The sequence below is a fragment of the Oncorhynchus kisutch genome, linkage group LG29 (assembly GCF_002021735.2).
Source record: "Oncorhynchus kisutch isolate 150728-3 linkage group LG29, Okis_V2, whole genome shotgun sequence".
In the NCBI taxonomy this organism is placed as follows: Eukaryota; Metazoa; Chordata; class Actinopteri; order Salmoniformes; family Salmonidae; genus Oncorhynchus; species Oncorhynchus kisutch.
Window position 1 is genome coordinate 19953079 of NC_034202.2, and position 26467 is coordinate 19979545.

Consider the following 26467-nt stretch of genomic DNA (forward strand, 5'->3'; position numbering starts at 1 on the left):
CTCAAAATGACATCTCTAAACAGGACATATTGAAGTTAGAAACTCCAGCGCTTACAAGGATCCATTGACCAGATGCTGTCTGCTTTTGCTCAATCACTTTTAATCAGGAGAAATCACATCAGAAATATACTGCCGGAAGCCATTTTGTTCTTTCACAACGATCCTACATTGCATTAAAACTGATTAGTTTCGATACTTATTACAAATAAATAGATTTTTTTTAACCTTTGTATTAAATCACAGACGGTACCCCCACCCCTTCACTTCAGCTGTCCGTGTGTGTCCTGAAGCCAACAATGGATCAGACAGACACACAGACAAGCCCTCTGGGCTGCTAGCAACACTACAAACAGCCATTACACTTATTCCCACACACCAGGCAGAATGAATATACAATATGTTACACAGTTACAGTATATACAGTCCCTTTAAACAGAAGGAGTTCACCTCGGTCTCTTAATCATCATGTGCTCAATCCCACACATTCATTCAAAAGAACAGTTTGAATTAGAAAGCGTGGGAAAACTATTTCACCTGTTACTTTTACTCTCTCGTCACCACCTTCAAAACAATAGTTGTAAATGACTATAAAATATTCTCTTGGTTTTACCACTCCCAAAACAACAGTTCTCCCTCTAAAGGAAAAGAGAATGCTAAGAAAGCCAGGAATTTAAATATTCAGATGGGATCACTTTCAACAGAAATCATGTCAAGTCCTACTACAAAAAGTGCTTTGCTTCAGGGTAGACATGGTTCAGATTAGGCACACACACACACACACACACGAAAACTCTCCAGAACCACTCATTTCTATATATCTCATTTAATACACCTCACATAGCATCACCAAAACCTTTTTTCCAGACTGTTTTTGACATGCTTAAAGACTTCCATTCTTGAATAAAAATCAAACGTGGATATTGGCAGTCAGAGATACACTGGAAGCATAAAAATTCAAAAATATCCGAAATATTTTGGGAGTACACACATTTCCCCAAAAACTGTGGGGTGGCAGAGATGTGCCTATGGCAACTTTATCTTTACTTGGGTCATCATTGTAAGGCTATCTAAAAACAGAGGACCTTCCTGCACCTGTCAATCACACAGCAGAGCTTACCCCCGTTGCCCATGCAGTGTGTTACTGGAATCATTACAACCCTCTATTCATTTGTACATGCCTACACATCCTCCTAGTGCACACAGCGCACCCGCACCACACACAATATTTAGGTCACTTCAACACACACTCTGTCTTCATTCGTGGAACCCTGAGCCCCGATGTGCCAAAGTGCACATGATGACATCATAGGGCTCCCAAGTATAGAAACCAAATGTCAGAATGGATCTGCCATTGAAAAGCTACTTTCCAAACGTAAGTGAGATGGGACACGGTTTGATTAGAAGCTCTACAATTTTAGTGCAATAACCTACAGCAAAAGCCCATGTAACTTTAGAGAGAAGAGACAACTACCATTCAAATCATTTATCAAACAGACTCACAATCTTCATCCAGTCTCAAAGGGAGCGACTTAAATCATAAATGAGATATGTTGAGGGGCAACAAGCAGAACATAATTGAAAGATTGATAAACGAGATGATCAACTGGTGCTATGAAATGGGGCCTCAAATAAATAACCGCAGAGAAAACTTGAGGAATTACAAATCAGTTGACTGGCTCATGTGCATAAATAAGATAAAGCTCTAGTGTACATACATATGTTCAAATTTCAGTGTTTCCACATAAAAGAGGATGGATAGACAAGGTAGTTGTAGGGGTGAGCAGCCATGTGTCTACATGCTAGTTCCTCTCTTTCCTGACGTCCTATGGCGTATCCTGCTTAGAAGTGAAAGTGCAAACTGCTCCCATCACTCCAAATGCTAGTGTCTTTACCAATGCTTTCCTGACTGACTTCCGCCCCAGGTAGGCCAAGGCTCGAGCCTGGCCTCTTACCTCCTTCATGTACTGTACCCAACTCGTCCTGCCCTCCTCTACCCCACCTGCCATCCTGTCCTACTCAGACAACACACTCACTCCACTGCCATAGAACATACCAACAGCTACCAAGGGCTGTGCCTCGATACGGTACTCCTCCATTCATGACCACTTGTCTGAGTGAGTCAGTCTTGTCGCCGATCAGTGGTCATGGAGGAGAGGCAACGAGGAGATGAATTGAGACAGCCCACGCGCCAAAACCAAGCCACGTTGGTCTCTCCTACCAAACACACAGACAGCCCAGTTCTGCTCCAGAGTCAGACACATTGTGAATGGGGATCCAGTTAGTGCCTTAACATAAAGGTACCAGTGGAGACTGGTGGGAGGAGCTAAAGGAGGACATGCTCATTGTAAGAGCTGAAATTGAATCAATGGAATGAGAGTCAAACATGTGGTTTCCATGTGTTTTATACCGTTCCATGTATTCCATTGTTGCCGCTAACGTCTCACTCAAAGCCTTACATTTCTCCTATAATAGACAATGACTGAGGGAGAGGCGACAGAGATACTTTATTGCGCCTATGGTTCAAATGGCAGAGAAGGGGAGAGAGACGGAGGCTAGTGAACAGAGGGATCAATGTGCAGGAATAAACATCTCTCCATCAAGAGAATAACAGGAAGAATCTCAATAGCATCCGGTGGAATACTTCCCAATCATCGAATGGTATTAAATACCGATTAAAGGAGACAGAGCAGACAAACATTCACACTGCAAGTAAGGAGGTTGCGAAGGAGGAGGATGAAGAGGTGGACAAGGAGAGGAAAGCCACCACACACACTTACACAAGGAGTTCACATCCTTTAGTCACTCTGTTAGTGCAATGAAAAAAAACAGCATGCGAGACCAGCCAAGGACTCAAAAGGAAGAGTGAGAAGGAAGGAGAGGAAACAACCTCTCCCAGAAAGTAGAGAGAGTGAGTGTGCATGTGTGTGAGAGACAGTATACCCAGAACTGTGTGTACATGTAAATCCTAGATGACCTAAGTAGAGTGTGACGTGGTGGAATGGTATGTCTGTTCAGAGATCCTCCAACGTAGCTCCACAGTCTCATCATCAGACCACCAGGATCTTGACTTCGTCCTGCTCGTCGGGCCGGTAAAAGAACGGGACGCAGGGGTTGTCCCCCAGGAAGGGTACGGAGCGGGGCCCCTGGGGGTTTTGGATCTCCTGGAGCAGCTGCATGATCTGCCTGGTCGTGCCGTCCTCTTGGGGCCTCATCAGAGCCTGGGAGTCTGAGGGGAGCCCTTGGACCTGGTCTGATGGGCCACCGTGAGGGGGGTCGGTGGAGTCAGGCTTCACGGCTGACCTTACATCCGCAGACTCTGGAGAGAGAAGGGGGGGAGCGATGAGAGATCAGGGAGGTTAGTATAATGACGATCCATGGATGTGTGTGTATTGTTCTACTCCAGGGCTCTCTAACCCTGTTCATGCAGAGTTACCCTCCCGTAGGTTTTCAACCCAACCCCAGTCGTAACTAACCTGAGTCAGCTTATCAAACAGCTAATTATTACAATCAGGTGCACTACATTAGGGTTGGTAGTGAAAACCTGCAGGATGGTATCTCTCCAGGAACAGGGTTGGAGAGCCCTGTTCTACTCCACATACATACATACCACACACACTTGTATTATTTGATGTGTGTTTGTGTATCTGGTCCGTCCACAGTGCTGAGTTCCTTGTGTCTCCGTGTGTGTGTATTTGTGGTGTACCTTCCTGTGTGTGTGTTTGTAATATATATATATATATATATATATATATATATATAAAAGTGTGAGCATACCTTGTCCATCCACAGCGTTGAGCTCCATGCGTCTGTGTGTGTGGTGAGCCTGGATCTGCTCCTCTCCGGCTGGCAGCAGGTCAGGGTTAGCCGCAGCGCTAGCCAGCGCCCCAGTATAGCGGCTGTACCACTCGTTCCTCTCGCCCACCAACCTCATCACCAGGTCCTGCAGCTCTGCCAGTTTGGCCTGCACGGGCACAGAAACACACTCAGAACACTGGCAATACTCTGAAACGTATGTAGTTCATTCCTTGACTAATTCATGTTCTGTGGACCCCAGAAAGAGTAGCTGATGATTTTGGAGCGGTTAATGAGGATCCTAATCAATACCAAATACTACTCGTGTGTGCAAATCTAATGACTTGGAGAATAGTTACACTGGGAGGCAGGGGGGGTGAATGAGCCAATTGGAAGCTCAGGATGATTAGGTGGCCATGATGGTATGAGAGCCAGATTGGGAATTTAGCCAGGACACCGGGGTTAACACCCCTACTCTTACGATAAGTGGCATGGGATCGTCAGTGCCCACAGAGAGTCAGGACACCCGTTTAACGTCCCATCCGAAAGACGGCACCCTACACAGGGCAATGTCCCCAATCACTGCCTGGGGGCATTGGGATATAATTTTTGGGGAACCAGAGGAAAGAGTACTTCCTACTGGCCCTCCAGCACCACTTACAGCTACATTTGGTCTCAACCAGGAAAGGAAAGGGCAGAACGACAGATTTTTACCTAGTCAGCTTTGGGATTTGATGCAGCAACCTTTCAGTTACTGGCCCAACGCTCTAACCACCAGGCTACCTGAACCAAGCCTGCTTAGCTTCAGAGGAAAGGTAACAGTGGGATGCAGGGTGCTATGCTGCTGGTGGTATACTGCATCCCTCTCATGTTGGGTGTGTGTGGTGTACCTTCATCTCCTCTTTGTCCTGGGCCAACATACTGATGTACTGCTCCTTCTCCGTGTGTTTCTGCTTCATGATGGCTCTCTGGTTCTGGTAAAGGGTGATGTACTCTCCTGGACAGACATACACAATTAAGGAGTAGGATGAGCAGACCTGTCACACTACGTGAGTGAACGTGTCAGTGCATCCCTGTTAGTGCGTGTGAGAGAAAAAGACAAGAGTGTGTGCGTCACTGATCGTGCCAGTCTTTACAGCAAGGGTTTTTCAGGATGTTTTACTATTTTCTACATGGTGGAATAATAGTGAAGATATCAAAACAATGAAATAACACATATGGAATCATGTAGAAACCAAAAAAAGTGTTGTTAAACAAATCAGAATATATTTTATACTTGAGATTCTTCAAAGTAGCCACCCTTAACACCAATAAGAAGAGATTTGCTTGGGCCAAGAAACATGAGCAATGGACATTAGACTGGTGGATCTCTGTCCTTTGGTCTGACGAGTCCAAATGTGATATTTCTGGTTCCAACCAGCATGTCTTTGTGAGACGCAGAGTAGGTGAATGGATGATCTCCACCTGTGTGGTTACCACCATGAAGCATGGAGGAGGTGTGATGGTGTGGGTGTGCTTTGCTGGTGACACTGTCTGTGATTTATTTAGACGGCACACTTAACCAGCATGGCTACCACAGCATTCTGCAGCGATACGCCATCCCATCTGGTTTGCGCTTAGTGGGACTATCATTTGTTTTTCAACAGGACAATGACCTAAAATACACCTCCAGGCTGTATGAGGGCTATTTGACCAAGAAGGAGAGTTATGAGTGCTGCATCAGATGACCTGGACTCCACAATGCCCCGAGTTCAACCCAAAATTAAAACGTGCCTATTTATATAATGAATATGAGTTTATGAAATATTAAAGATTTCAACCGCTCACTAAAAGCCTCACTCATACATAAGTTATACTGAAACACAAAATGGTTATCCAGTAGATTATTAAGGCAGGCTCATCCTTTGTTCAAAACTGGCTTTTTCGTCTTTATACAGATTACAACTTCAAATTTTTGATTCATTGAACAAGCCATACAAAGATGGTAACAATTTGTTTTATCCTGCAGAAAATATATTACAACAAATGTTAAACTCAAATATACAGATCAATAATTGTAATTGTATAATACTTATTAATAGAAAATGGAGGACTTGTCACATATATTTTTGCTAACTGCATTTCGGAATATCTGCTCAATCCAAACTCACAACCAACTGATTGCAGCAAAACCACAAAAATGGAGTGAAGTGGAAAAGGGAGAAGATAAGGTAACTTGTTTGCCTGCCACATATTAAAGATACAAATAGGCTGAAATTAATTGGCATAAATAGAAAAACATACCAGTTTAATTTGAGGACAAAAACATTGACAGCTGTGCCATACAGGTTGCAAAATAAATTAGAAGAGATTCCACGGCACATCGTTTATGAACTGGTAGAAAAGAACGAAGCTTGATTCAACACTTACGAGTTTTCCAATTTAAATTATATAACATTCTTGTCACCAACAGAATTCAACACACACACACAATGGCTTGCGATATATTCAACCCCCTTGGCATTTTTCCTATTTTGATGTCATACAGCCTGGAATTAAAATACATTTTTTTGTGGCGAGTTTTATCATTTGATTTACACAACATGCCTACCACTTTGAAGATGCAAAATATTTATTGTGAAACAAACAAGAAATTAGACAAAAAAACTGAAAACCTGAGCGTGCACAACTATTTACCCCCCTCAAAGTCAATACTTTGTAGATCCACCTTTTGCAGCCGCAAGTCTCTTGGGGTATGTCTCTATAAGCTTGGAACATCTAGCCACTGGGAATTTTGCCTAGTCTTCAAGGCAAAACTGCTCCAGCTCCTTCAAGTTGGATGGGTTCCACTGGTGTACAGCAATCTTTAAATAATACCACAGATTCTCAATTGGATTGAGGTCTGGGCTTTGAATAGGCCATTCCAAGACATTTAAAATGTTTCCCCTTACACCACTCGAGTGTTGCTTTAGCAGTATGCTTAGGGTCATTGTCCTGCTGGAAGGTGAACCTCTGTCCCAGTCTTAAATCTCTGGAAGACTGAAACAAGTTTCCCTCAATAACTTACCTGTATTTAGCACCATCCATCATTCCTTCAATTCTGACCAGTTTCCCAGTCCCTGCCGATGGAAAAACATTCCCACAGCATGATGCTGCCATCACCATGCTTCACTGTGGGGATGGCGTTCTCAGGTTGAAGAGAGGTGTTGGGTTTGCACCAGACATAGCGTTTTCCTTGATGGCCAAAAAGCTCAATTTTAGTCTCATCTGACCAGAGTACCTTCTTCCATATGTTTGGGGAGTCTCCCACATGCCTTTTGGTGAACACAAAACATGTTTGCTTATTTTATTCTTCAAGCAATGGCTTTTTTCTGGACACTCTTCTTTAAAGCCCAGCTCTGTGGAGTGTACAGTTTTGTGGTCCTATGGACAGATACTACAATCTCCGGGATGTTCAAAGTTCCGGATATTTTTTATAACCTCCAACTCTGATCTGTACTTCTCCACAACTTGGTCCCTGACCTGTTTGGAAGGCTCCTTGGTCTTCATAGTGCCGCTTGATTGTGTGTGTGTGTGTGTATACACACACACACACACACACAAAAGTATTTAGTCAGCCACCAATTGTGCAAGTTCCCCCACTTAAAAAGATGAGAGGCCTGTAATTTTCATCATAGGTACACTTCAACTATGACAGACAAAATGAATCACATTGTAGGATTTTTAATGCATTTATTTGCAAATTATGGTGGAAAATAAGTATTTGGTCAATAACAAAAGTTTCTCAATAGTTTGTTATATACCCTTTGTTGGCAATGACAGAGGTCAAATGTTTTCTGTAAGTTTTCACACACTGTTGCTGGTATTTTGGCCCATTCCTCCATGCAGATCTCCTCTAGAGCAGTGATGTTTTGGGACTGTTGCTGGGCAACACGGACTTTCAACTACCTCCAAAGATTTTCTATGGGGTTGAGATCTGGAGACAGGCTAGGCCACTCCAGGACCTTGAAATGCTTCTTACGAAGCCACTCCTTCGTTGCCCGGGCAGTGTGTTTGGGATCATTGTCATGCTGAAAGACCCAGCCACATTTCATCTTCAATGCCCTTGCTGATGGAAGGAGGTTTTCACTCAAAATCTCACGATACATGGCCCCATTCATTCTTTCCTTTACACGGATCAGTCGTCCTGGTCCCTTTGCAGAAAAATAGCCCCAAAGCATGATGTTTCCACCCCCATGCTTCACAGTAGGTATGGTGTTCTTTGGATGCAACTCAGCATTCTTTGTCCTCCAAACACGACGAGTTGAGTTTTTACCAAAAAGTTATATTTTGGTTTCATCTGACCATATGACATTCTCCCAACCTTCTTCTGGATCATCCAAATGCTCTCTAGCAAACTTCAGACGGGCATGGACATGTACTGGCTTAAGCAGGGGGACACGTCTGGCACTGCAGGATTTGAGTCCCTGGCGGCGTTGTGTGTTACTGATGGTAGGCTTTGTTACTTTGGTCCCAGCTCTCTGCAGGTCATTCACTAGGTCCCCCCGTGTGGTTCTGGGATTTTTGCTCACCGTTCTTGTGATCATTTGACCCCACGGGGTGAGATCTTGCGTGGAGCCCCAGATCGAGGGAGATTATCAGTGGTCTTGTATGTCTTCCATTTCCTAATAATTGCTCCCACAGTTGATTTCTTCAAACCAAGCTGCTTACCTATTGCAGATTCAGTCTTCCCAGCCTGGTGCAGGTCTACAATTTTCTTTCTGGTGTCCTTTGACAGCTCTTTGGTCTTGGCCATAGTAGAGTTTGGAGTGTGACTGTTTGAGGTTGTGGACAGGTGTCTTTTATACTGATAACAAGTTCAAACAGGTGCCAATAATATAGGTAACGAGTGTAGGACAGAGGAGCCTCTTAAAGAAGAAGTTACAGGTCTGTGAGAGCCAGAAATCTTGCTTGTTTGTAGGTGACCAAATACTTATTTTCCACCAAAATGTGCAAATAAATTAATTAAAAATCCTACAATGTGATTTTCTGGATTTTTTTCTCATTTTGTCTGTCATAGTTGAAGTGTACCTTTTTAAGTGGGAGAACTTGCACAATTGGTGGCTGACTAAATACTTTTTTGCCCCAGTGTGTGTGTGTGTGTGTGTGTGTGTGTGTGTGTGTGTGTGTGTGTGTGTGTGTGTGTGTGTGTATATATACACATACATATACACATACATACACACACTGAGATCATGTGACAGATCAAGCAACAGATCAAGTGACACTTAGATAGCACACAGGTGGACTTCATTTACCCAATTATGTCACTTCTGAAGGTAATTGGTTGCACCAGATCTTATTTAGGGGCTTCATAGCAAAGGGGGCAAATACATATGCACTCTTCCAGCTATTTTTTTTCATTTCACTTCAACAATTTTGGACTATTTTATGTATGTCCATTACATGAAATCCAAATAAAAATCTATTATTTAAATTACAGGTTGTAATGCAACAAAATAGGAAAAACGCCTAGGGGGATGAATACTTTTGCAAGACACTATATATATGGGGCATACAACAATCTCAGCTCTGTAGATTTTGTTGCGAAGAGACAGAATAAATAGATAACTTATTCTTGTCCCTATGTAGCTTGTTTCTGGTAACAAGCTCAGGAATGGTAAAAAAATAAAATAATCACAACATGTATTAAAAATACAAATAGCAGTGTTGGGAGAAATAATCAGTCAATAAATAATACTTGTAGCAAAGATTTATCTTTAGCTCACAATCTGTGGATACCACATGACTAGAAAGGCACAAAAAAAACAAAAAAAAAAACACACAAAAACAGCACAATTGAAAAATGTATGGCACATGGAAACCAAGGTAAGGTGGTCTCAGGTGATAGGTGGGATGGGCTGAGAGTGTCTGAGGAGTGGGATTAAAGAGCTGATGTTTGGTAATGTATTATTGTTATGTGACTGTGTTATATTAAAGTAGCATGTATGTAAAAAATGTGTATGAAAAAGTTATGTAACATGTACAGTTGAAGTCGGAAGTTTGCATACACCTAAGCCAAATACATTTTCTCCGTTTTTCACAATTCCTGACATTTAATCCTAGTAAAAATTCCCTGTTTGAGGTCAGTTAGGATCACCACTTTATTTTAATAATGTGAAATGTCAGAATAATGTCTTGGGTCAAACATTTCAGGATGCCTTCCACAAGCTTCCAACAATAACTTGGGTGTATTTTAGCCCATTCCTCCTGACAGAGCTGGTGTAACTGAGTCAGGTTTGTAGGCCTCCTTGCTCGCACACGCTTTTTCAGTTCTGCCCACAAATGTTCTATGGGATTGAGGTCAGGGCTTTGTGATGGCCACTCCAATACCTTGACTTTGTTGCCCTTAAGCCATTTTGCGAAACTTTGGAAGTATGCTTGGGGTCATTGTCCATTTGGAACACCCATTTGTGACCAAGCTTTAACTTAATGACTAATGTCTTGAGATGTTGCTTCAATATATCCACATAATTTTCCATCCTCATGATGCCATCTATTTTGTGAAGTGCACCAGACCCTCCTGCAGCAAAGCACCCCCACAACATGATGCTGCCACCCCCGTGCTTCACGGTTGGGATGGTGTTCTTCAGCTTGCAAGCCTTCCCCTTTTTCCGCCAAACAATGGTCATTATGGCCAAACAGTTCTATTTTTGTTTCATCAGATCAGAGGACATTTCTCCAAAAAGTATGTCTTTGTCCCCATGTGCAGTTGGAAACCATAGTCTGGCTTTTTTTACGGTGAGTTGGAGCAGTGGCTTCTTCCTTGCTGAGCGGCCTTTCTGGTTATGTCAATATAGGACTCGTTTTACTGTGGATATATATACACTTTTGTACCTCTTTCCTCCAGCATTTTCACAAGGCCCTTTGCTGTTGTTCTGGGATTGATTTGCACTTTTCGCACCAAAGTACGTTCATCTCTAGGATACAGAACGCATCTCCTTCCTGAGCGGTATGATGGCTGCATAGTCCCATGGTGTTTATACTTGCGTACTATTGTTTGTACAGATGAATGTGGTACCTTCAGGCATTTGGAAATTGCTCCCAAGGATGAACCAGACTTGTGGAGGTCTACAATGATTCTTCTGAGGTCTTGGCTGAGTTCTTTTGATTTTCCCATTATGTCAAGCAAAGAGTAACTGAGTTTGAAGGTAGGCCTTGAAATTCATCCACAGGTACACCTCCAATTGACTCAAATGATGTCAATTTGCCTATCAGAAGCTTCTAAAGCCATGACATAATTTTCTGGAATTTTCCAAGCTGTTTAAAAGGCACAGTATGTAAACTTTTGACCCACTGGAATTGTGATACAGTGAGTTAGAAGTGAAATAATCTGTCTGTAAACAATTGTTGGGGAAATTACTTGTGTTATGCACAAAGTAGATGTCCTAACCGACTTGCCAAAACTATAGTTTGTTAATTAACAAGATATTTTTGGAGTGGTTGAAAAACAAGTTAATGACTCCAACCTAAGTGTATGTAAACTTCCGACTTCAACTGTACATGTAAAAAGTACATGTAAAATGTAGCAGAATACCTGTTAAGAACAAAAATATATTTGTGCTCAGAAGAGGGGTGGTGGTGGAGGGGTTAACAAAAAAATAAACAATTGAGATGGTTTGGGATGAAGAATGTTAGAAAAGCATTCCCCATGAAGCTAGTTGAGAGAATGCCAAGAATGCTTAGCTGTCATCAAGGCAAAGGATGGCTACTTTGAAGAATCTCAAATATATTTTGATTTGTTGTACACTTTTTTGGGTTACTACATTCCATGTGTTATTTCATCATTTTGATGTCTTCACTATTATTCTACAACATAGAAAACAGCAAAAATAAAGAAAAACCATTGAATGAGTAGGCGGGTCCAAACTTCTGACTGGTACTGTATATGTATGGATGCATGTCTCGCTCACCAATAGTATCAGTCTCTCCAGACAGCTGTATACAGCGGTGTTCCAGCTCCTCTACCCTCTCCTTCAGGTCAGCCTTCTCCTGCATCAGAGAGGTGAAGCGCTGCTGCAGCCTCTCCATGGCAACATACAAGGCCTCATGTACCTCCACTGGTACACCCTCTGAACCTGAGACTAACAGGGAGGGGTAACTGGTCAGATACACTGAACTGGTAACACTCAAAACTGACAGTGTTCCTAGAAAACAAAAACACAGGTCATGCAAGTAGCACATACAACTACGTGCATACACACACACACACACCTTTCCTCCTCCTCTCACCTGTGTGTTCAAGGTGACTGTGGTCATCATGGCTGTGACCGTGACACTGACCATGGTCATGACTGTGGCGCTCCATGCTGAGTGCTGCAGCCTGGTGTCTGGCAGCAAAGTGCAGTCTCCTCTCCTCCTCCAGTCTGCTCCTCACCTCATCTCGCTCTGCCTCCACACGCGCCACCGCACCGCGCACAAACTCCTCCTGAGAGAGAGAGAGAGAGACGGAAGGGAGGAATTATTCTTCAGAGACAATTATCTGAGAAATACTTTGGAAATCCTCAATGTAGGATTCTCTACAGCATTTAGGAACACTAGTTCCCACTTAACACCACTGATAGGTGTTTTCTCCTCACCATCTCCTCGCGGCTCTCAAAGTCTTCTGGGATAGCGATCGAGGACTTCTGTGGGCTCTCTTGCTGGGATTGGCTCTCCACTCCGTCTCCCCGGTTTCTGGGGAGTGTGGAAAGGGCTGAGCTGTTGAGCAGCTCTGTGACTTCAGCCTTCAACTGCTCGTTATCTCTGGACAACTGCTCCAGCCTCTCCTGCAGAAGGCGCCAGAGGGGTCAATACAGACACTGTGTGTACGTGTGCATAGTGTGTGTCTCTTCATGTGCGACTCTGTGTGTGTGTGTGTTCGGGGATATTTGACTACATGCGTGTGTGTCCTTCCCTGACCTGGTATTGCTCCAGCTGTTTGTGGCTCATCTCCAACTGAACCCTTCCCTGGGTCTCGTCATGCTGCAGCCGGTCCATCAGCTGGTTCTGCTGCAGGTACTGTCTGTGGAGCTGCTCCCGCTCTGACACCAGGGCTGTATAGCCTGCAGAGTACTGCTGTAGGTGGGCCACTACCTGGTCCCGCTGCTCCAGCAGTGCCTGGTACTCCTGCGACTTCAAATCCAACTAGGGATGGAAGAGACGTGCGAGTGTCTATATGCTGTTCCTGTACCTGTTCACCATGAAATGTGGGTGCCCGCGTGTCCCTACCTGCTCCTTGACATTGTGCAGGTCCTCCTGTAGTTGTCCCATCCTGCGTCCCAGCTCCTTCTTCACGTGATGCTCTGACTGCAGAGCAGTGGTCAGCTCCATGTTCTCATTGGTCTAGGACCACAGAGACATACAACACATTCATGAGTTCACCACCGATCTGAATGTGGCTGGATAACTGAAGATGCATTTCCACATATTCCAGGTTTAAACACTAATAAAACCTGGCAGATCAGTGATTACTTAACATAAGTAAACAGGAGAGCAAAAAAGGCACCACTCCTCTTTACCAGTTTGACGAAGCCGTTCTGCAGCTCAGCCAGTTGGTCTTTAAGGGTGCGGTTCTGGGCCAGGGCGCGGCTGATGGTGGCCTTGTCACTCTGCACATCCTCCAGCATGCGCCTGCGGTCCTCTGCATCCTCAGCCCCGCGCTCCGCATGGCGCTCCAGCTCCGAGAGACGGGACTCCTGCTCAGAGCACATGCGACTCAGCTGCTCGTTATCACGCAGCTATAAAGAGAGAAGGGAGGCCAGAGAACAGTGAGTTTTCAGTTGAGACACACAACAGGGATGGATAGGGTGTGCAGGATTTCATTCTAGACCAGCACCAACCCACCCCATAATTCATCTTATCAGTCTATGCTTTGATGAGACAGTGTTCAGAGTGCAACTTCACTGAGGAGTGTGACACACAGTGTGTGTTATTAACAATAATAATTATTGCCTGGCAGTGTGTGTGTGGTCATCACCTGGGCTTGGAACTGTGAGTTGAGCGAGTCTCTCTCCTGCTGCAGGCAGCCGAGGGCCTCCTGGAGGGCCAATTCACTCTCCGAGGGCCCTGAGGGCTGGGGCTCCGCCTGGGCCTCTCCCTCCTGAGACAAAAGGGCTGGGGAGGAGAGGAGAGTCCTTACGGCAATGCAAATCTTATAATGATAATGATTGACAGGATGGGGAAGTTCAACACAATAAGCTGGTCTTTTTTGAGAACCATTGACGTGCAAACTGAGGAGGGTAGCTGTGTGTCTCACCTGCAGTGTGCTTCAGATCTGTGATATGGGCTTCAAGCTCCTGGATCTGACTGATGCTCCTGTCCCTCTCCTCTGCTACTAGTGTCACCTGCACAGGACACACGTCAATCAACTCAACCTTAAAGTGACTAGGTATTTATAGCGTTACGTCCAGGGCTGTGCCGCCTCTATAGGCTGTGCTAATGGGGTGGTAGCATAGCGTACCTGAGAGAGCAGCTGCTCCGTCTTGTCCTTCCATACTTGTCCCTCCTCCTGGATCTGCTCAGCGTAGCGGTCTCTCTCCGTCTGCAGCTGGGCCACCGACTCCATTAACTACAGATAATACCAAAAGAGATCTTTAACACAATGGCGTGGCAGTCAAAACTTTAAAGAGGCACACACACACACACACACACCAAGGTTGAATGGCGGGAACCCGGTTACCAAGATTTACCGGCCACAACCACTCCCCTTTCCCCAGGATAAATAACTTTGTGTATTGACCGGTACATCATAAATAACAGCATGCGTGAAATTCAAACTGTTCAATTATATGCCATTTCTAAATCTGGGTCCTCTGAATAATCAACGCTCAGGGTGGGGACAGACAGCTCCCCACTTGGGAGCCCAATGTTTTATAATGCTTTTGAATGACACTTCCGATTTTGGCGGGAAATACCGGGTCAAGTGATTTATTTTCGGGATGGAACATTTATAAAATACCGGGAAAGTATTCAACCCTAACACACACAGACCTGAGCAGTGTGTGCCTCAATCTGTAGTTTCTCCTCCAGTAGTAAGTGCATCTGCTGGTTGGCACTGGGAGGCCCTGACTGACTGGAAAACTAGGAATAAAAATAAATAATTGAACAACTGCAGAACAAATGATGGTGTGTGTATGTGAGTGATTAAGTGAAAGAGACCGTGTGTGTGTGTGTACCTACCTGTTGCAGCATGTCGTCAGTCATCTCCAGTCTCTTACGCAGTTCATCCAGGTCCAGTCTCATAGAGTTGTTCTCACTCACCCTCAGCTTGAGCTGCTCTGACAGCTCTGAACTCTGCTGCCTCCCCTCCTCACTCACACTACTGCACAGAGACAGAGGGTCAGCTAGGAACGTGCACACACACTCACAAAGAGCCTCTGATTTACCTCGCCTCAGACGACAGGCATCTCTCTCCATGTATCACAATCACACAAACTGACGAGGTGTGGTTTCCACCACATTCCTTTCCATATCTAGTCCACAAATCAAACAAGGAAAGGCCAGCCATTGAGTAGAATGTCAGCATACTCAGGGTAAGACTTACTTTAGTCTGTACACCTCTAGCCTCAGGTTGTCTCTCTCTTTCTCTAGCTCTTTGTTATGCTGCACATACAAGAGAACATCAATCATTTGTTAGACATTACCGCAAAGCTCAAATCGATAGTCATCATCGTCAAAGCATTCAACTGTAGCAATATCAGTCTAGTGTGCAGACTACCTCCTCAAACGGTCTTCAGTGTGTGACTACAGTAGGTTGCCTTCTCAAACGGTCTTCAGTGTGTGACTACAGTAGGTTGCCTTCTCAAACGGTCTTCAGTGTGTGTGACTACAGTAGGTTGCCTTCTCAAACGGTCTTCAGTGTGTGACTACAGTAGGTTGCCTTCTCAAACGGTCTTCAGTGTGTGACTACAGTAGGTTGCCTTCTCAAACGGTCTTCAGTGTGTGACTACAGTAGGTTGCCTTCTCAAACGGTCTTCAGTGTGTGTGACTACAGTAGGTTGCCTTCTCAAACGGTCTTCAGTGTGTGACTACAGTAGGTTGCTTTCTCAAACGGTGTCTGTGTGTGACTACAGTAGGTTGCCTTCTCAAACGGTGTCTGTGTGTGACTACAGTAGGTTGCCTTCTCAAACGGTCTTCAGTGTGTGACTACAGTAGGTTGCCTTCTCAAACGGCCTTCAGTGTGTGACTACAGTAGGTTGCCTTCTCAAACTGTCTTCAGTGTGTGACTACAGTAGGTTGCCTTCTCAAACGGTGTCTGTGTGTGACTACAGTAGGTTGCCTTCTCAAACGGTGTCTGTGTGTGTTACCTTGTCAAACTGTTTCTGTTGTGTGGAGACCGAGGACAGGGTTCTCTCCAGCTCAGAGACTCTCTGTTTGGTGGCCTGGAGACGGTTACTCAGCTCCTCAGCCTCCCCTGAATGAAACACACACACACTTAGTGAGCACTAACACAAATAGACTCTCACCCATTCATATTAAACACATCAACGCCATCTCTTTCTCTCTCATCTCCTCTGAACACACACCACAATATGTCACATTACTGAACACGTTCACATTCATAGACACATCAACACAGAAATGCCTTCTCTTTCTCAACACAGGCCACACACACCTGTTTTCTGGCGGGCAGCCTGCTGTGTGTACGACAGAGCGGTCTGCAGCTCTGATTTCTCTGACACTAGGATGCCGATGGTCTGAATGTGGACCTGGGGGAGAGGACGGACAGAGAGACAGACAGGGCGAGAGACAGACAGACCAGTTATTGACGCCTCACATGATACAATTTGTAAATATTGGATACAAATCAAGCTTTGTTTCATTTGCAATGATGAGACAGTATTCAGTGAATCAGTGCACGCATCCCTGGGTAAAAAGGGAACAGCATGGTGTGCTGACCCCAAAGGCAGATACATAGCACACATCTGGAACTGCAGAGTGAACATTTGACAATTGCTTTCAAAGGTCCTCAAATGGATTCAGAAAAGTGCTCTGAGGTAATGAAAAACCTTGAAGAAGTTCCTTCTTCTGTGTGTGTGTACCTGTAGCTGTTCCCGCATTGCTCCTTGCTCCTTCACACACTTCTGTTCAAACTCTCTTCGCTCCTGATCAAAGAAAGCACACAGAAAACATCCCGTCATTGTCCACTGAGGAGGAGACGAGAGAATGAGAGAGTCTTCCTTATTCTGCTCACCTTTTGCAGCTGATCTGTGAGCGCCTGAGAGTGCTCGGTCTGTCAGACAAAACAGGACAGAGGAAAAATCCATGATATCATCATCATCATCATCCCCACCTCAGACTTCACCACCCCAACATCTCCAGTAAGTCACCCATCTAACCCAACACCATGTCATCTCCTTTCACTCTTCAAGAGTTAAATCCCTGTTGAGCACCACGGAATCTCCCTCGCACACTCAAGAGAAGCACAGCAGCGTATTAGCCGAGCCAGTGGGGTTAGCAACAGTTAGCAAGATGGCTCCAGAAGAAATATCAATGCAGTTGGCCTAAACATTCCCTCATTTCATTCAGCGTGTCCATCTTGGTGAGCATGTAAAAGCTTGGCTGTTACCAATGGGAACAAGGCAGTGCAAAGAAATTATTTGTGAGGTGAAAAAACAAAACAGTGCATGATATGATCAACTGGCCGACTGTTCTTCCACTCAGTGCAGCTGCTGTTTAGCCAGGGTGTTACGTCATTTGCTAGTCAATCTGTGGCCAGTCAGTCTTGCTAATAGGGGCTGTCAGGGGTTATTTGCCACACAAGGCAGAACGCCAAACTAAACTCCCACGAGGACACACTCTTACCAGCCGGTCTAGCTTGGTATTGAGCTGATTGTTTGTTAGGTTGCTGGAGTCCAGTGCGGCTGCCAGCTCCTGGTTTCGACTCTGACGTGCGCACATGCATCGAAAGAAGGAAAAAAAGAGGGGAAGGGAGGGAGGGAGAATTGAAGGAAAAGAAAAACAGCGATGGGAGGAGAAATACAAACAGTAACTCATTAATGTAAATGTAAATAACACCTCTCTCCCCCTCGGGGAAAAGTAAATAACACCTCTCTCCCCCTCGGGGAAAAGTAAATAACACCTCTCTCCCCCTCGGGGAAAAGTAAATAACACCTCTCTCCCCCTCGGGGAAAAGTAAATAACACCTCTCTCCCCCTCGGGGAAAAGTAAATAACACCTCTCTCCCCCTCGGGGAAAAGTAAATAACACCTCTCTCCCCCTCGGGGAAATGTAAATAACACCTCTCTCCCCCTCGGGGAAAAGTAAATAACACCTCTCTCCCCCTCGGGGAAAAGTAAATAACACCTCTCTCCCCCTCGGGGAAAAGTAAATAACACCTCTCTCCCCCTCGGGGAAAAGTAAATAACACCTCTCTCCCCCTCGGGGAAAAGTAAATAACACCTCTCTCCCCCTCGGGGGAAAGTAACTAACACCTCTCTCCCCCTCGGGGGAAAGTAACTAACACCTTCTCCCTCGGGGGAAAGTAACTAACACCTTCTCCCCCGGGGGAAAGTAACTAACACCTTCTCCCCCGGGGGAAAGTAACTAACACCACCTCCCTCGGGGAAAGTAACTAACACCTTCTCCCTCGGGGAAAGTAACTAACACCTTCTCCCTCGGGGAAAGTAAATAACACCTTCTCCCTCAGGGAAAGTAAATAACACCTTCTCCCTCAGGGAAAGTAAATAACACCTTCTCCCTCAGGGAAAGTAAATAACACCTTCTCCCTCAGGGAAAGTAAATAACACCTTCTCCCTCAGGGAAAGTAAATAACACCTTCTCCCTCAGGGAAAGTAAATAACACCTTCTCCCTCAGGGAAAGTAAATAACACCTTCTCCCTCAGGGAAAGTAAATAACACCTTCTCCCTCAGGGAAAGTAAATAACACCTTCTCCCTCAGGGAAAGTAAATAACACCTTCTCCCTCAGGGAAAGTAAATAACACCTTCTCCCTCAGGGAAAGTAAATAACACCTTCTCCCTCAGGGAAAGTAAATAACACCTTCTCCCTCAGGGAAAGTAAATAACACCTTCTCCCTCAGGGAAAGTAAATAACACCTTCTCCCTCAGGGAAAGTAAATAACACCTTCTCCCTCTCCTTCAGGGATGTATAATGTGAATAACAAACAGAAAAATATGTCAGCAGGTACTTGTTGATCCTACTAGTATTCAGAGAGGTCATACACAGTGAGGACAGGGTCATGGGTAACTAGTGAAGAGTTCAGCAATACCCGGTCAGACTGGAGAGTGTAATCTAATGAGATCTAATGGGTTCGCATCACCCCAGTTTCCCTAGAAATAACATGCATGACCACAATATGAACATACAAGTCCCTAATGTGATCTCAGCCAATTTAGACAAGTAACAACCCAGTAGTCACTAACAAAATGTTGTATCCTTTGAAATCCTAGTGAGAAGGGTAATACCTATAGTCAGCTCAGATCTAGGCTTTGGAAAGATGACGTCTGAAAATATTATTTGCAAACAGAAGAGAATCCATTCTCTATATAGACTCCATCAATCAACAAGGCAATCTAACAGGTGAGATCTGAGGACTATCAGACAAGAGCGAGAGAGATATATATGAGATATATGCATTAAACCTTGTATGTTTGCAGGGCCTGGGCAAGGTACAGTGGGGCGGCCTGGACAGCAATTCATACATTTGCTCTGTTCTGACTGCGACGATCTTTCAGATTGCATTGTCGTCTCAGCCGTGCAACACAAACTCAGTTCTAATCATGAGTATCACTTATGTGGAGTACATGTGTGTGTAACCCGAGACAGGATGCAGGGCAGGAACAGGAAGTGGTCATGTGAGCTGTGTGGCCGAGGCCAGTCACATACCTGCACAGAGAACCAGAATGGAGGGATTGTGAGAGAGAGGAGAGGGGCCTGTGTGGAGTGAGAGTGGACAGAGTACAGAATACCTCTACATAACCTGGGGCCACAAGGGCACCTTCGGGGAGAGTGGGACTGGGTCTGTCTGATCAGGACAAATGGATAGCATTTTAGTGCTTTTCCCTGTGTACCGTGTCCATGATGAGGGGGCAACATGTGGTGTTGTGATGTGTCACCTACCTCCAGTTCTTTTTCATTGGCTGGCGAGGGAGCACTGTCTCCATTTATATAGGTGGTGGATGACTAGAATAGGTTGGGAAAGAAACAAAACAGTACAAGTCAAACCAATATAAAGCAAGCTTTTCAAAGCCAATGAGAGTCAAATAACACAAATAACAACAAATAACACTCTTGATTATGCAACGCACTAAACTGGGAGCAAGCATATATACAAAGCAAAGCAAGTAAGAGAGTGTATCCTCATTGGGACAGGGGTGAACTGCTTGCACTTATCCAATGTGCACATCTCAGGGGTCGAAGATCTTAAAAGCCACATTTCTCCTTTTTGTGGCCATAAAGTACATACCCCAGAGAGAAGACCGTTGAGCTGCTGTGAGAGCTGTCGCAGGCTCTCTGTGGAGGACAGGGGTCTGGTGACACACACCAACAACAAACACAACATTAGCCCAGTGTTATTTGGTAATGAACTCACCAGTCAATGTGTGACAAATTGCACTGCCAGCCATCATAACTGTGCTACTAATTCTGTGTGTGATTAACAGTTGCAGGCGAGGGGGGCAGGGCAGTGAAGGGTAGAGAAGGGGCAGTGAGGACCAGAGGGCAGACTCATTCTGAAGAGGGATTGAGAGGTTGTGTGTGTGGGTGAGCATTGGATGACGAGGTGACCAACCTATTCTCATCTGCATGGTTTTCATTACCGTCATGGGGGCAGTTCTGCGGCAGAGAGAAGGAGAGAAAGAAAGAGAGGAAATAGTTGTGAGTGAAACTGAGGGAGGTGAATACATTAAGCTAGGCCTATCCGAGAGACCCACCGAAAGCCACCAAGAGAGAGAGAGACACACTGAGAGAGAGAGAGAGAGAGAGACACACACCGAGAGAGAGACATCGACACACACCTAGAGCCCCACACCTAGAGAGAGAGAGACACACCGAGAGAGACACATCGAGAGAGAGAGACCCACCGAGAGAGAGAGAGACCCACCGAGAGAGAGAGAGAGACCCACCGAGAGAGAGAGAGAGACCCACCGAGAGAGAGAGAGAGAGAGAGAGAGAGACCCACAGAGAGAGAGAGAGAGAGAGAGAGAGAGGACCCACAGAGAGAGAGAGAGAGAGAGACCCACAGAGAGAGAGAGAGAGACCCACAGAGAGAGAGAGAGAGACCCACAGAGAGAGAGAGAGAGACCCACAGAGAGAGAGAGAGAGAGAGACCCACAGAGAGAGAGAGAGAGAGAGAGAGAGACCCACAGAGAGAGAGAGAGAGAGAGAGAGAGACCCACAGAGAGAGAGAGAGAGAGAGACCCACAGAGAGAGAGAGAGAGAGAGACCCACAGAGAGAGAGAGAGAGAGAGACCCACAGAGAGAGAGAGAGAGAGAGACCCACAGAGAGAGAGAGAGAGAGAACCACAGAGAGAGAGAGAGAGAGAGACCCACAGAGAGAGAGAGAGAGAGAGAGACCCACAGAGAGAGAGAGAGAGAGAGAGACCCACAGAGAGAGAGAGAGAGAGAGAGACCCACAGAGAGAGAGCGAGAGAGAGACCCACAGAGAGAGAGCGAGAGAGAGACCCACAGAGAGAGAGAGAGACCCACAGAGAGAGAGAGAGAGACCCACAGAGAGAGAGAGAGAGACCCACAGAGAGAGAGAGAGAGACCCACAGAGAGAGAGACCCACCGAGAGAGAGAGAGACCCCAAGAGAGAGAGACCGAGAGAAAGACACAATGAGAGAGAGACCGAGAGAGACAGACACACACCGAGAGAGAGACACACCGAGAGAGAGACACACCGAGAGAGAGACACACCGAGACCAGAGAGAGAGAGACACCGAGACCGAGAGAGAAGACTGACGGAGGGACACACCTGCTGCAGGTCAGTGTTATGGGATTGGCTGGCACACTCAGGGTTAGTAGCAGAGCTAGCAGGGTTAGACACAGGAGAGCCGCGGCCGGCCTCTCCGTTTGGGTCCTCCAGTAGCTGGGTAACTGGGGACCCCCTCACCTCCCCATGGACGTGGGTCTGAGGCAGCAACACACACACAGCCATTACTTTTCAGTGCTCATCCAGAGAGTGCGTGGTTACAGCAACTTGGAAACATACACAGCACACACATGCCCACATCATATCCTAGAAAACAAGGTAGTGTCAGAGACCACTATCACAACACGTGGACGGACAATCACGAATGCACACATCTTGTTTTCACTGATGGAGACATGCCAGTGTGGTAAATAAAGTAAACATCAGGTCCGGAAGTTATAAACCTCACGCCCAGATGGACTGACCCAGCATTTAGCTAGGCTTAATACTGGTAGAATCTTAGTAAGTCAACAATGGCAAAATAAATACCAAGCACTTCTCTCACTGTCGCAAAAATGACTTATGCGCAACCAGTGACCATAAGGAATAGCGTGCGGGAGAGAAGAGGAACAAAAACAACAGAAGGGGTGGGATAGAGAAACAGTAGGGAGGGAGTGGGACAGATACAAGAGAGAGTGAAGCAGAAGGAAAGAGACAGCTGTAAAATAACAAAAGGGAAAAAGACAGCAGGGAAGAACAATAGCCCAAGAGAGAGGGGGAGAGAAGGAAGGAAGGAGAGAGGCTCACCTGGCTTTTGCCATAGGCAGGCAGAGTTAATCCATTGGTCTGACTAAGACCTTTCAGAATACTCTGAATCTATGGCAGAGGAGAGGGGAAGGGTGAAAGAGAGAGGGACAGTGAATGAGCAAGTGAGGGAGGGAGAAAGAGACAGCAAGAGGTGACGTAAAAAGGGAGACTAGCACCTATAGAACCCTATCTACCGCTAAGCCCCTGTTGTACGTGATGAGGTGTAATCAATATGGTGGAACTTCAACCTCGCTAGCCTACCAGAGGGTGGCGCTACTACCACAAAGCTAATAGCTACTTTTCCTTTCTGATTTTCAAGAAGTGCTTTGGATTAACGCTTAGGGGTCCATTTGGAATTGGGCATTCATTGAAAGATGAACCTGATTCATCACTGCCAGACCATGTTAGTGACCGACTCATCACAATCATATCTGTCTCTGGGAGGTACAGAAAATATTCTGTGACAATGTTCCTCCAAGCAAATGACTGTCTGGGTGGGAGCACATACCATAACCTGACATACCACAAACACTGACAGTAAACTTGCAAAGGGAGACACTCACACATCCAGTAAAAGTCGGAAGCTGCACTGGAACGTTCAATGTGATTCCAGAGAAGTATCATCAGACTGCTTTCTTGCAACGTTTCACTTTGTTATTGAAATGCAAATATCGGCAAGTGAAATATTGCAAGGAAGCAGTGTGCAGAAAGAGTACTCAAAGTCATAACACACACGCAGAAAGAGACAGCCAGCATACAGTTGGGTGACTTACATTGTCTGGAGAGTGTCGGTCAGCTGAGGGTGTGTCTGGCTGGCTCCCTCCCTTCACCTTCCTCGTCTTCTTGGCCCCTGGTCCTCCTTCTCCTCCACTGGCAGGAGAACTCTTCTGCTGAAACTCCTTCAGCTGGCCGGCATAAGAGAGGAGGAGCGGACAATGAGAGCACTCAACTGTCTGGAACTCACACCTTTGCAAGGCTAACTATATCAGCAGACATTCATTACAAATCGCAGAGGAACTACAGGGAGCCTTGGTGTGGCTGAAAATGGTGCGACTGTTCAGAACTATCCCATACGATTCGACTAGAGATCTACAATATGTACAGTTGGTATCATTGGTGTGGGTGACAATGGAACGACTATTTAGAAAGATCCAATACAGTCCAACAAGATCTTATAGCATAACCAATTGCTGCAACAGCTGATGTTTGAGGAAGGTAATTGTTGTTTTCATAATGTGTAATGAAAAGAACTTTCATGCACAAGTGTATTTGTTTTTAAACATGTAACGTTAATGGTACAGCATGTGCTTTATTTAACTAAGTAGCTAGCTATCTAGCTAGGTCTTTCTAGGTACACACAGCAGGTAGCTCACACAGACAGGGAAGGGGGCGTCTGCTGTCAAAACTACCAGTCACTCTTCAGAGTGACACATCACCGTTTCCTGTCAAACATGACTCAATAATAAGCTAGGCAGCATTCATCGTAAGTTAGTTAATTAAGGTTAAAAGTGTCAATAAGCAAGCCTATTTATAGGACACCCCGTTCTATATTATATTGAGTTAGCCGGTCGCTTCGGTACAAGATGACAACGTGATAGCTAGCTAAATCGTTATGGCTAACGTTAGCCAAACATCAGCACGGTAGCTAGATATCGCTAACTACCTTGTCACTTGTGTTGATCAAATCACAGGTTTATACCTAGCCGAGCAGCATTATTAGCAAAACTTTAAGTCACTGCCCTGTATAAATCGTCCACATAATCGTTCTAGCTAAGATTAGAGGCCCAAGCGAATCCTCGGTATTTCGTGCGCACTGACAGCCACACAGGGGGACGAGAGTTCGGATGGGCGACTGCAGAAAGGTCGGGGGACGTGGAATGTCAACATCACACGGGTTCGTGAAAACATGAAACTACAGACAACTCGAACCCAGAACAGAATAATGGATGAAACACTTGTTATATTCCCTGTGTTGTGGGAATTAATATGTTTACCTTTTTCTTGGCTGCGGCGAGTTTGATTTGCCTGCTCTGGTCGGCCATCCTTATCGTCCGGTCGACGAACCGCACCACGTCATCAATTTGAGATCAGTCGGTGATGCAAGAAACTATCTTCCCGCTAGAGGCGCAAAATCTCCCTTCTGACCGTGGAAAATTCGTGTCAGGCGTGGTTTTTCAAATAGGCCAGCTAACTTCATGTCTGAATTTAGAATTTGTTGTATCATATCAGGGTGATTATTATCAGAATGAACAACATTCAAGACAACACCGGCTAATCATGCATTTTTTTTTACAAAAACAAACAATAATATAAGTTAGCTTGTCATCAAAGGTGTCAGATCTGCGGCAGAACTGTCTGACACCAACTCAGTTAGTCTCAGTTGGCCTTCAGAGACCAATTTTTGGTGTCAATCTCCTGATGCAGTCTGGAATATTCCTTGGCTACTGCCTCGAATTCCTTGCCAAATATCTCAAAGGATGACAGTTTGGACTCCACAGACTTCTTCTCTAACTGGGCGGTCTTCAGCTCTGTTTCTAGCTTCCTTCAATGAAAACACAAGGACTGATTGAGAGAGGGGAGAGGCAGGTGTAATTATCTGGCAAAGCTAAAGGACAGAAGTATGGGACTTTCTGAAAACACATTTGATTAATTCTATTGTGAACTAATAGCATACATTTTCTTATCAGTTCTGATTTGGTCTATATTTCCACTTAATCTGTTCTAGCATGGCCATCTAAAGACTCCTGGAAAAGGCAGCCTGAAGACCCGACATTGAATTGCATAGAATTCTATGTCAGGGCAGAAATTCGTGTTTGGATCAGGATAGTTCTCACGACCTCTACAAGCCAGAATGCTGAATACAATTATATTTTCTGGTGGTCTGTGTGGTCGGTCCTATTGCTGGTACGAATGGGGAAACAAAATATCCAGTAGTGTTATCAACCCCACCTTCAGTATGCTGGAAGTAGGAATGCTGAAGGTGCTGCAGTACCCCCTGAAAAATCTGAATATAAAATAAAAAGTAAACAAATAATATATATATATATATATATATATATATATATATATATATATATATATATATATATATATTTAAAAAAAGTTTTTCACAAAAGTAGTACTTTACTAGTATTAGCAGACCAATATATATATATATGTCTGTCGTGTGGGCAAAAACTTTTTTCAGCATCTCCACTTTATTATTAAGAACAGTATCTTGCAGGATTCAATAGTTGGAATTGTAAGAGTTGTTGCCCCGTCCCTTCGTCTGCAATTGTCATTCTAATGGAATCCATCCAGTAACAACAAAACCCTGTCCTCAAACATTTACATCAAAATGTGCAAAGGTATGGGCAAAGACAACACATCCACATCAAACTAATTTGATGCATTATTAATTTTCCACCCTTACAAACCACTTAATGTGAAAGGTGCATTACTGTATGGTACAGAAGCTGGTCATCTAGGTTTGTACCTGTCGTCTCCATCACCATGAAGAAAAACAATATACAATACAATAATTGAGTACATTGAGACAGTAAGTGGTTTATGGTGATGTGGTTCAGTTGGTAGAGCATGGTGCTTTCAATGTAAAAAAATTAAAAAAATAAGAAAATAAAAAATATTTTTGTCACATGCCCACAAATACAACAGGTAGACCTTACAGTGAAACACTTACTTACAAGCCCTTAAAACTTCTTGAAGTATTGTTGGTTAAGAAAAGTGTTAAGTAAAAATAAATAAAAAATAAAAGTAACAAATAATTAAACGGCAGCAGTAAAATAACAATAGTGAGGCTATATACAGGGGGTACCGGTACAGAGTCAATGTGCGAGGGCACCGGTTAGTCAAGGTAATATGTACATAAAGGTAGAGTTAAAGTGCCTATGCATAGATAATAAATAGAGAGTAGCAGCAGTGCAAAAGTGGGGCCTGGGCAGCCCTTTGATTAGCTGTTCAGGAGTCTTATGGCTAGGGGGTAGAGGCTGTTAAGAAA

At 44.8% G+C, this 26467-nt stretch overlaps 1 protein-coding gene across 8 annotated transcripts; it reads right to left on the reverse strand.

Moving 5' to 3' along the window:
- Positions 1-80: 80 nt before the first annotated feature.
- LOC109874036 (golgin subfamily A member 2) lies at positions 81-24971 on the reverse strand. Of its 8 annotated transcripts, none has more exons than XM_031808877.1 (27): positions 24465-24670; positions 23244-23375; positions 22471-22539; positions 21727-21882; positions 20542-20585; positions 20218-20281; positions 19872-19934; positions 17596-17676; positions 16985-17023; positions 16833-16895; positions 16406-16499; positions 16098-16204; positions 15335-15393; positions 14971-15112; positions 14782-14871; positions 14252-14359; positions 14048-14135; positions 13769-13905; positions 13311-13529; positions 13021-13134; positions 12712-12936; positions 12390-12578; positions 12043-12238; positions 11724-11888; positions 4683-4789; positions 3775-3961; positions 81-3316 (listed from the first exon to the last, which is right to left on the reverse strand). In XM_031808877.1, the coding sequence occupies exons 1-27, from the start codon at positions 24510-24512 to the stop codon at positions 3048-3050; spliced, it is 3255 nt and encodes a 1084-aa protein (XP_031664737.1). In that variant the 5' UTR covers positions 24513-24670; the 3' UTR covers positions 81-3047. The 8 variants fall into 8 exon arrangements, with proteins under 8 accessions (XP_031664737.1, XP_031664736.1, XP_031664739.1 ...); XM_031808876.1 differs by having other exon boundaries at positions 11724-11894; positions 24465-24667; XM_031808879.1 differs by lacking the exon at positions 22471-22539 and having other exon boundaries at positions 11724-11894; positions 24465-24971.
- Positions 24972-26467: the final 1496 nt, after the last annotated feature.

Bases quoted from the DNA above. Each gene is read 5' to 3' on its own strand.
- LOC109874036 (XM_031808876.1), bottom strand. From the start codon at position 24,512: ATGGCCGACCAGAGCAGGCAAATCAAACTCGCCGCAGCCAAGAAAAAG. The intron at 23,376-24,464 runs GTAAACATATTA...TATGCCGGCCAG, and splicing joins TCGCCGCAGCCAAGAAAAAG to CTGAAGGAGTTTCAGCAGAA. The intron at 20,282-20,541 runs GTTGGTCACCTC...GTGTGTCACCAG, and splicing joins AACCATGCAGATGAGAATAG to ACCCCTGTCCTCCACAGAGA.